This window comes from Ochotona princeps, chromosome 27, assembly GCF_030435755.1.
Source record: "Ochotona princeps isolate mOchPri1 chromosome 27, mOchPri1.hap1, whole genome shotgun sequence".
In the NCBI taxonomy this organism is placed as follows: Eukaryota; Metazoa; Chordata; class Mammalia; order Lagomorpha; family Ochotonidae; genus Ochotona; species Ochotona princeps.
In genome coordinates, this window is record NC_080858.1 from 19,503,703 (window position 1) to 19,513,615 (window position 9,913).

Here is a 9,913-nt window from a genome sequence, read left to right on the forward strand (position 1 = left end):
ATCTGCGAGACTCAGAGCGGCCAGAAAGACGTTCCCGGGCCTTGGCTTGGTAAGGCTTGGATTCTTCACAGTGAAATCAGAAGAGCCTTTGTCTTTGCTTTGGTCACGAGCCCAAGAGGGAGATAAAAGACCACTGATTCTTGAACAAGACAGCTTAAACTCCAGGAGGTCAGAGAGAAGGGGCTCATGAGGGCAGTAGTTCTAGAAATAAGAAAATACTACGGCAGGTGTTGGTACAGTGGGTAAAGCTGCCACTTCCTGAAACTCACATCCTGCATCCATCACAGTGCCAGCTCTGAGTTCTAGCTGGTGATTTAATAATTCAAATCCAACTCTGCTAAAGCTCAGGGGGCAGCAGATGATCTTTAAGTACTTGGGTCCCTGCCACCCATGTCAGACTCAGGTGAAGTTTCTAGCTTCCTCCTGGCCTAACAGCAGTTGTTGTTACAGGTGTTTGGGAAGTGAAGCCAGCAAATGCAAGATTCTCCAAATACATGTGTAAGCCTTAGAGAAATAGACAATCCATTTGACTGGTTCACTCCCCACATGGCTGCAATAGCCAGGGCTGGGCCAGGCCAAAATCAGCAGCCTGAAGCTCCATCCAGGTCTCCCGTGTGGGTGGCTGGAGCTCAAGCATTTGGCCCATCGTCTGCTGCTTTTCCAGGTACATTAGCAGGGAGCTGGATGGGAAGTAGAGCAGCCCGGGACTCGAACTGGCACTGTTGTATGCGGCAGCTTAACCTGCACACTTTGGTCCCGTAAGTTTTTAAAAACAAGTGCTTGGTAGGTTGAGTCTGAAGACCGACAGCCCTACCTTCTTGTCCCATCTCTCTGGGCTCTTCTACAAACAGTCGCAAAGGTCAGCAGTCCAGTGGGTGCAAAAGGCAAGTGGGGAGTGATTATGAGATGCGTAGGCTAGGGCTTTGCACAGGGGAATTCAGCCATCACTGACCCAGACAAGATGCTGAATGAATGCTGTCTGCTTGTGAGTTGCACATTCCTGTCCTAAGTCACCTTCATCAGAATGGATTCCCATTTTGAATGCCCTCCCCATCACCTGCAAGCAAATCGGCATGGAATCGGGCGCCTGCAGGGCCAGGGAACCAAGGTTGGTCTGGCATGGCAGTGTGATGGTGGGAGATGAGCAGCCCCACAAGGTGAGCAGGCAGATGTGGGGGTCAGGGTCAGTCAGGAGCTCTGGGGTGAGGGCAGAGGGTGGGCCAGCACAGCAGTCAGCTGCAGGCTCTGGGCTCGGTCCCTCCGATGCTCCACGGCCAAGGCCCAGAGCCCCATTTGGCTCTCTTCTCTGCAGCCTCCACCTGCTGTTGCGCTTCTTGGAAAGCAGGGACTGAGAGACCAGGGAAGCCAGAAGCCCACAATCCTGGGCTCCCAAGTCAAGCTCCCCGGGGGGAGACAGCAGTTGCTGACAGCAGACAGGCCTGTGGCAAACTAAGCGACGTGGGTCAGTCAGGGATAAGGGTCAGGTCAGTGAGAAGAGGGACACACGGTGCCCAGCTGTGTGGCTGTCCCCGCAGCTGGTGCCCTGGGGAAGACGGATGACCGGGACAGTGGTTACTGGCCAGGCTCTTGATCCAAAGGCAGGAAGGGGAGCTCCGAGGACGCAGCCTTCAGCCTCAGCACCCCCTGTTCCAGGTCGATGCAGCACTGGAGGAAAGGGAGGGTCATGTGAGGTCCCCCTGCCCCTCCCCCGGGCTCCTCCCTGCCGCTGCACCTGCGCCAGGCTATTTGCTCCTTCTTGTATTCCGTTCACCCAGGCCCCTATCTAGAAGTCTTTCTCATCAGCACCTGATGCATGTTTCCGTGCCTGTGCCCCTACCACTTTGCCCAGCTCCCTGGGGCACCTTACCTTGAGGGAAAGCAGCGTCTGCAGTCCCAGGCATAGGTCAGGACCCTCAGCATCTACGGGAACCATTGGAGGACAAAAGACAAGTGCTGTGGTCACTGCTGCTCTCCGCGGGGCACCCACCTACCCCTTCTCTGTCCACCAGGTCTGAGACCACTGGGCATGATCAGCGCATCCTGGAGGACCCCTGGCGCTGGCCCCACCCCGAGGAGGACATCAGGAGAGGGGAGGAGCCAGGCTGGGAGGAGGGAGGACTCACCCACCACCTGGGCCGTGCACGCCACAGTCTCCTGCCCCAGCTGCAGCTCCAGCTGCTCCACCTGGCTCGGGGGCTCAGGGGCCAGGTCCCCACCTGGGCCTTTGAGGACCCTCCTCCCTAGCCTGCAGTTGGGAAGCAAGGTAGTTAAGGTTCCCACTCCACCCCCACTATGTCCCTCTCCACTGTACGCTGTCCTGTCCTCAACCCCGGCCCCCGCTGGGATCTAAATTCTTATCTTACTCAGTCAGAGCCTCCAGCCACTCTTTTGGAATAAATTTCAGTTTTATGGGAACATAATTCATATACCATAAAATCTACTCTGGAGTACACAGTTCAGTGATTCTTAGCATAATCAGACGGTGCAGCCCTCAACACCATCTAACATGAGGACAGTCACATCACCCCAGGGAAAAAACCCATGGCCCGCCACAGCTCTGGGCCCCACTCACCCCAGGCGGCTGAGGCACGCGGAAGAGACCTGATTGTGTGGGGCACCTGTGTCCACGGCCACTCTAAGCAGCTGGTCCTGGCACTGGGGAAGGGAATTGGGGGAGGGTTCAGTGAGCCCACAAGGATGGGTCCTTTCTCAGCCCTTTTAAGATTTCCTATTAGGGATGGTTTTTAAAATGATTGGTCATTTTTAATTTTTAGAAAGGACAGAGAAAAAGAATCTTTCATCCACTGGTTCACTTCTTCAAGCGCGAACAACAGCCAGGGCTGGGCCAGGCTGAAGCCACGAACCAGGAACTCCTACCAGGTCTCCCACACAGACGGCAGGGACCGAGGATTTGAACCAGCATCTGCCTTCCAGGTGCATTAGCAGGAAAGTGGATCAGAAGCAGGACTGTATCTCAGGCACTTGGACATGGAGTGTGCGTGTCCCAAACAGCAGTTCAACCTGCTGTACTATGATGTCTGAAATGAGTCTTCAAAAGACTGTGGCTTCCTTTTGTAGAATCAAATGAGTTCTGATGATTTAAAAAAAGATTGTGGCTTAGCACATAAAGCCACAGACTATGGCACCTGCATCCTGTGTGGATACCATATTAAATCTTGGCTGTGGCCCAGCACGATAGCCTAGCGGCTAAAGTCCTCACCTCGAACGCACCCCGGGATCCCATATGGACACCGGTTCTAATCCCGGCAGCTCCACTTCCCATCCAGCTCCCTGCCTGTGGCTTGGGAAAGCAGTCGAGGATGGCCCAAAACCTTGGGACCCTGCACCCACGTGGGAGACCTGCAAGATTTTCCAGGCTCCTGGCTTCAGATCGGCTCAGCTCCAGCCCTTGCAGTCACTTGGGGAGTGAATCATCAGATGGAAGATCTCTGTCTCTCCTCCTCTCTGTACATCTGACTTTGCAATCAAAATAAATGTTTTAAATAAATAAATAAACAAATCCTGGTTGCTCCACTTCTAATTCAGTTCCCTGTGAATGGCCTGGGAAAAGCAGTGGAAGATGGTCCAGGTATTTGGGTCATCTTGCCATCCCTGTGGGAGACCTAGATGAGGCTCCTGGCTCCTCGCTTTGTCTTGGTCCAGCTCCGGCCACTGTGGCCTTCAGGGGAAAAAAAAGTGGAAGATGAAGATTTTTCTCTTGTGCGCACGTTCTGTAACCTTTTTTAAAAGATTTATTTATTTTAACGATTTTTTAATTGGAAAAGCAAATTTACAGAGAGGAAGAGTGTTGGTTCGCTCCCCAAGTGGCTATAACAGCCAGAGCTGAGCCAATCCAAAAGCAGGGAGTCAGGAGCCTCTTCCAGGTCTCCCACAGGTGCAGGGTCCCAAGGCTTTGGGCCGTCCTCGACTGCTTTCCCAGGCCACAAGCAGGGAGCTGGATGGGAAGTGCAGTGGAGTAGCTGGAACACGAACCAGCGCCCATATGGCTACTAGGCTACTGCACAAGGAACCAAATACATGATTCTTGAAAAAAAAAAAAAAAAAAAGAAGAAGCAGAACTATCCTTAATGAATCCCTAAGTTTGGGAAAGATCCAGCCAAAAATGGAGATATGTTTAGAGGAGTCCTTGGGAAACAGAGTGTCCTGACTGGAGAACAGCAGGTTGGAGGCAGAGGAGGGAGGAGACGCTGGGATCCCTTGACCGGACATTCAGAGGTCATCACCCAGAGGCTCACCACTGGAAACAGAGGAAGCCAAGTTCACTTCTTGGATGCACGCACACAGGCTGTCTTCCCATCTCAAACATGTACTGAGCATTTACACCCATCTATGCAAGAAACGCTACTGGAAGGTCCATCAGTGAACATAACTGTTTCCTGGGCTGGCGCAAAGGCCTAACAGGGTAATTCTCTACCACCAATGGCCGACATCTCATATGGCCACTGGTTTGTGTCCCAGCTGCTCCACTTCCCATCCAGTTCCCTGCCTGTGGAAGACCCAGAAGAAGCTCCTGGCTCCTGGCCTTGTATCAGCTCAACTCTAGCTATTGCCGCCATTTGGAGAGTGAACCAGTGGATGGAAGATCTCTTTTCTATAAACCTGCCTTTCTAATGAAAAATAAATCTTGAAAAAAAATACTGTTTCCTAGATGTCTACAGGAAGTAACATGTGAGCTAAATGTTCTTGGGGGCTGGGTGGGACAGAGACTACTTCCAACGGGGGAAGCCAGGTTTCCAGCAGGAGGGAACAGCTGAGCTGGCCTTCAGCACAGAGTGGCTGGAGAGCGAAAGGAGAGCTCTCCAGGCATCTAATGGGAACAGTTCAGGAGCGACTGGGCAGCGACACAGCTCCAGAGATAGCAAGACCATCCATCACCTGGGAACACATAAAGTTTTTTGCAGGAGAGGTACAATCTGTCCTTGCACATGGAATATCTTCCCATTAAAATATCATGCTTTTATGAAAAAGATATATATTTTTTTTATTGGAAAGGCAGATTCCAATGGATTCCTAACTTCAGCCTGGGTCAACCACTTAGGGAGTGCACCAGCAGTGGAAGGTCCCTATGTTTCTCTCTCCTCTTTCTCTGCCTTTCAAATAAAAATAAATAAGTAAATAAACACAAGATTGAAAACGCCATTTTTAGGCCCCGGCAGCCGGGAGAGATGACTCTTTCTCCCTCTCTCCCTCCCTCCCTTCCTGGCCACAGGAGAGCAAGTGAAGTGAGCTAGTAGCAGGTGGAGGAGAGTTGGTCATGAGAGTGGGTGCCTGCAGGGGCCTCCTACCTTGCAACTGACCAGCAGGGCGGGGAGCAGCGTCCCACTCGTGTTGCCCCGGCTCTCCTGGCCGTGAATGGGGGCCTGCGCCAGGGGAGACTTGCGCTGGAGCCAACTCTGGTTTCCTTCCACCAGGCGTCTCTGGATCACGCTGTGTGGCTGCTGACTCCATCACAAAACAACGCAGAGACAGGTCTACACCCAGGAACGCAGGCCTCTCTGTCCCACCCCCCGCGTTAGACACCCCAGGTTCATCCCAGACCTGAGCCTCAGGGAGGAAGCGACATGAACTCACCCAACGACAGCGAGAGCGGAGCAAGCAGCAAGGCAGGCTGTTTTTCTGGAGCCTCAATAGACTACTTGGCAATGGAGAGAGAGGAAGAGGAGAAGGCTCCCTGCTCGCGGGACAGTTCAGCTTATTCTGAGGGGACATTTTATCTGAAAACTACAACACTTTCTTTCCCAAGTGACATCCCTCGACCTCATCCTTCACAGCCTGCAGATCCTAAGGGTTGATGGTGTGATGGAAAGAAGCAATAAAATCTTGAAACCCCTAAGACACTGGGAGTCCCCTACACCTGTCCACCACCTGCAAACACCCCTGCCCTGTCTGCTCATGTGCTAACTCTACTAGCTTTGCCTACTGTCTTTGGAGGACCCTCTCCTCTCTCTCCCAGCCTCCCTGCCACTCCCCTGGTGGCTCTGGGAGCCCCCTCCCAACAGTCACAGGAACCCGCCTCCGCTGCTGCCTTACAGACCCACCACCAGATGGAAGCTTCCAGACTGAGGTCAAACCTCAGGGCTGAATCAGAGATTCATTTTAAGAAGATTCCTGGGGAACTTGTGTGCACATTAAAGCATAAGAAGCAGCCAAGCATAAAAATAAAACTAACCATGGACCTCTCTGTTGCAAATGCACTGGGGCAGGCACAAGGAGCAGCAGCATCTTCCCACATTGGAGTGCCTGGGGTTCAAGTACTAGCTCCACTCCCCTTCCCTCCCGCCTCCCCACCTAAGCTTCCTGCTAATTCACACCCTGCAGGGTGTAATATAGGACGGGGTAGTTGAGTCCCCACCACCCATGTGGGAGGTCCAGACTGAGTTCCTGTCTTCTGGTTTTGACCTGACTCAGCCCTGGCATTTAGAGGCATTTCAGAAGTCAACTAGCTGGTGAGAGACCCACCTCTCTTCTCCTTCTCCTCATCCCCTCTGCCTTCCAAATAAATAATTTTAGAAACAATACTGAAATGCATCAGGGATTGCATGATGGAGCCCAGACTTTGGAAGATGATGGCCAACCCAGAGAGCCCAGCCACTGCCTGTCTTCAGCCTCATCCCTCCCTACCCCCATGACTCTGCTTGTCCGGCCTGGACCAGGCTGCTTCACTTCCATGCCTCCCCTCCTGGTCTATCTCAGCCACACCCATGAATGCCTGCCTCAACACACATTACGTGGGAGAGAGATTTGATTACCGGGCATCCTGAACCTGATGCAGGGTGGCCTCCTCTGGAATAACACCTCCATCCTCATGCGCCTCCTCCCCCGCACCAGTACAACAGGCAGGGGAATGTCCATGCTTCTTATTGTTGTTATTTTTTAACTTCACTCCCACCAGCCATTAGCCCAGGAAGGTCTGTGTCACTCCTCTGTATGCCAGGACTATCTCAGCGTGCAGGAGGCACCTGCCTAGCAAGGAGGTATCACCCCTTGGGCTCCACACACAACCCTCCACCTGCCCTCTCCTTTATGTCCTTGGCTTTGCGAGACCCCTGAGATTACTGCCCCGACAGGAAGACCAACCAGCAAGCAGCACCGACAGCATGAGACCCTCCCCCAACTCTGCTGCTGTCCCAGTTCCTGCCACCTGTCCCACAAAACATTCAAGCTTCCAGTCTCTCCCACTGTTGTGCAGACTGTTCCAGCCCTATTGCAGAAGAGGGAGGCCATGGGAGTCTCCCAATTTGTCACAAAGCCACAGGAGGTGGCCACTAGAGATGGGATTGGGAGGTGCCAAGACAGTGCCTTGAGATGAAAAGTCTAGAACTTTCTCTCCAGAGACTTAAGGCATTCCCCTGGGGATGTTGGGAGTTGGGAGGGTGCCTCTCCAGAGCTGCCCAGATACAAGTTGTTCTCTGGGAGCTTTCGAGCCTGCTTCCCTGTTCCATCAGCAGGGATGCTCTGCTAACAGGGAGGATGAAGTCCCCCTTCTCCCCTAGCTGTTTTCTGAAATCTCAGGGCATTGCTTCTCCTCTTCAGAACATGCTGGCCTGGAGCTGGCCTGGGGGAGCGCCTGGACGCCACAATGGCTTCCTGGAGGCAGAATCCATCTCCAGGAACGGGGCTGGGTCAGGAAAGGCCATGTTGGGCTGCATCTGGCTCCAGGTTCCCTGGGAAGTGCAGCTGCTGGGCCATGGGACAAGCTTCCTGCCTGCTTCCCTGCAAGCTCTGGTGGGTGCCCCCACTTGCGGACCCAGAGATGAGAGCTCCCAAGCCTTTCTCCTCAGGTCTTCCTCACTTCTAGGAGTCAAAGCCAGATGTAAGCCCACCTCCTCCGGCCCCTGCAACGCTGACTCCACCCCACAGCGGCAGGAGTAGGTACAGCATTTCCACAATACTTTCTACAAGCCAGCTTAGCTCATGCAGTTCACCACCACCCCTCAAGGCAGGGACGGTTGGTTTTATCCCCATTTCGCAGATAGAGAAGTGAGGCACAGGTTCTAAAGTCACATGCCCAAGTTGGTAAGTGGGCAGAGCCAGGAGCTGACACCAGCGGTTACAGTCCTTCCCCGCAGCATGGCTGTTGCCCATCCACAAGATAAGCCCTGGGCTCCCAGGGTGACTAGCAAGGGGAGGTTGGGCACCAGGATGGGGTCCCTCCCAGCCATCAAGCCCTGGGGAACGGTCCCCAAGAGGAGGAACCCCAAAATGGCCAGAGGGAAGCCCCCCAAATCGGCAGGATGCTCATCCTCTACCTGCCCCGCCTCAACGTGGGCAGGGCCCCAGCCCACAGCAGGTGAGGGAGGTGGGGAGGAGGGTTAGGCGGGGTACTCACCAAGTCCTTGGAGGTACCCAGTCTCTTGAGGCTGTCGAGGGGCAGCAGGTCAGCCGAGTCCTTGTGCAGGAACTGGGCGGCCTGTTTGAGCCGCCGCTGCTGGCTCAGGGGGGCCCGGTCCCGGGGCAGCTCTGCCTCCGGTCCCCTTCTCCTGGTGTCACCCTCATCTCTCCTGGCCTCCTGCTGGGTGCTCATGGCCCCCTCGAGGCGGAGGAAAGGGACCTCTGTCCGCCGGGGGTCTCTCTTCTGGAAACCCTGCCTGTTGACAGGAGGGTCTCGGCCGGAGGCAACCAGGAAAGGAAGGGAGCAATGGGCAGGAGCAGCGCGCGTCACAGCCCAGTTCTCAGAGATTGCAGCGGAGGGAGTGAGGCGCCGGCTGGAAAAACCCGGCTCTGGAAGAGGGAGGGAGGGAGGCAGGGAAGGGGGGCTCCCTCAGCCGCGTCGCCTCGGCTGGGGTCCTGGCCACAGCGCCCGGGAAAGGGGCGTGCAGTCGGCTGGCTGCGTGGCGAACCGTCGGGGTGCCCCTGCCGGCTGATTTGGAGAGGCAGCGCGCGCGCGCGCCGCTGAGCGGCGGGACGCCGGCCTGCGTGCCCGTGTGCGTGGGGTTTGCGGGCGTTCGAGTCCACGGGGTGCCGACCTGACTCTCGTCCTCCCAGCCGCCGCTGGTTTTTCTCTCTGCAGGCCAGGAACTGGATTCTGAACCGCAAAGAGGTGCAGCGTGAAAAATCCTCTCCTCCTGGGAACTTCAGCTTTCTGAGTCTCTCGCTTTGCGCGGTCCTAAAGGTCACAGTCTTAAGCTCACGGACTGGGGGTTCGGCCTTCCAGGGATGGCAAGAACAGCTCTGAAGCGCCCCACAAGGGCACCCCCAGCTTCTTGGACTCAGTCCTGGATCTTTTTAAAACAGTGTGCAGGTGGAGTCCCCCTCACTCTCAAATGTTTGAGACCAGAAGCATTTTATATTTGGGTTGTTTTCCAGTGTGGGAATGTTTGTACATACACAGCGAGGTATATTGGGGACACAAGTTAAGCATGAACTTCACATATGTTTCACACATGTCTTATACAGCCTGGAGGTATGCAGTGTTTCCAGTGCACACACATTCTGACTGCCACTGGCACGTGAGGTCAAATGTGGAATTTTCCACATCTGGCATCTTGTTGGCGCCAGATCTGAGAACATTAGGAACTTCAGATTTTTCAGATCAGGGCTGCTCAACCTGTATTTCAAGCATAAAAAAAAAGTTAGAAAGAATAGCATAACCCTTACTCTTTACTCACTATCTAGTTAAAAAATTAACTTACAGGATAGTTCAAGCTCTTTCTGCACCTTCCTTCCCTCCTGTTTACCAAATGCATACTTCTTTTATACTATTTTTAATTAAATTTATTTATTTATTTGAAAAGCAGGACAACAGAGAGAATAAGAGATATAAAGGGGGGGGGGGATAGGGAGAAATTGATTTTTTCCATGCACTGGAATACTTCCCAAACGACCACATCATCCAGGCCTAGGTCAGGCCAAAATTGGAAGAGAAGAACAATATGCAAATCTCCGACAGGCA

General features: G+C 53.9%; 1 protein-coding gene across 3 annotated transcripts; it reads right to left on the reverse strand.

Moving 5' to 3' along the window:
• Positions 1-1,564: 1,564 nt before the first annotated feature.
• On the reverse strand, positions 1,565-9,277 carry NRIP2 (nuclear receptor interacting protein 2). Of its 3 annotated transcripts, XM_004596338.2 has the most exons (6): positions 8,351-9,277; positions 5,307-5,459; positions 2,573-2,655; positions 2,124-2,245; positions 1,868-1,920; positions 1,565-1,665 (listed from the first exon to the last, which is right to left on the reverse strand). In XM_004596338.2, the coding sequence occupies exons 1-6, from the start codon at positions 8,543-8,545 to the stop codon at positions 1,573-1,575; spliced, it is 699 nt and encodes a 232-aa protein (XP_004596395.2). In that variant the 5' UTR covers positions 8,546-9,277; the 3' UTR covers positions 1,565-1,572. The 3 variants fall into 3 exon arrangements, with proteins under 3 accessions (XP_004596395.2, XP_058511813.1, XP_058511814.1); XM_058655830.1 differs by lacking the exons at positions 1,565-1,665; positions 1,868-1,920 and having other exon boundaries at positions 1,948-2,245; XM_058655831.1 differs by lacking the exons at positions 1,565-1,665; positions 1,868-1,920; positions 8,351-9,277 and adding an exon at positions 5,593-6,325 and having other exon boundaries at positions 1,948-2,245.
• Positions 9,278-9,913: the final 636 nt, after the last annotated feature.

Excerpts from the sequence above, each read along its gene's own strand:
- NRIP2 (XM_058655830.1), bottom strand. The coding sequence starts at position 8,545 with ATGAGCACCCAGCAGGAGGCCAGGAGAGATGAGGGTGACACCAGGAGA. Across the intron at positions 5,460-8,350 it reads TGGGTACCTCCAAGGACTTG|CAGCCACACAGCGTGATCCA; the intron begins GTGAGTACCCCG and ends TGATGGAGTCAG. Across the intron at positions 2,656-5,306 it reads CCCTGCTGGTCAGTTGCAAG|TGCCAGGACCAGCTGCTTAG; the intron begins GTAGGAGGCCCC and ends TCCCTTCCCCAG.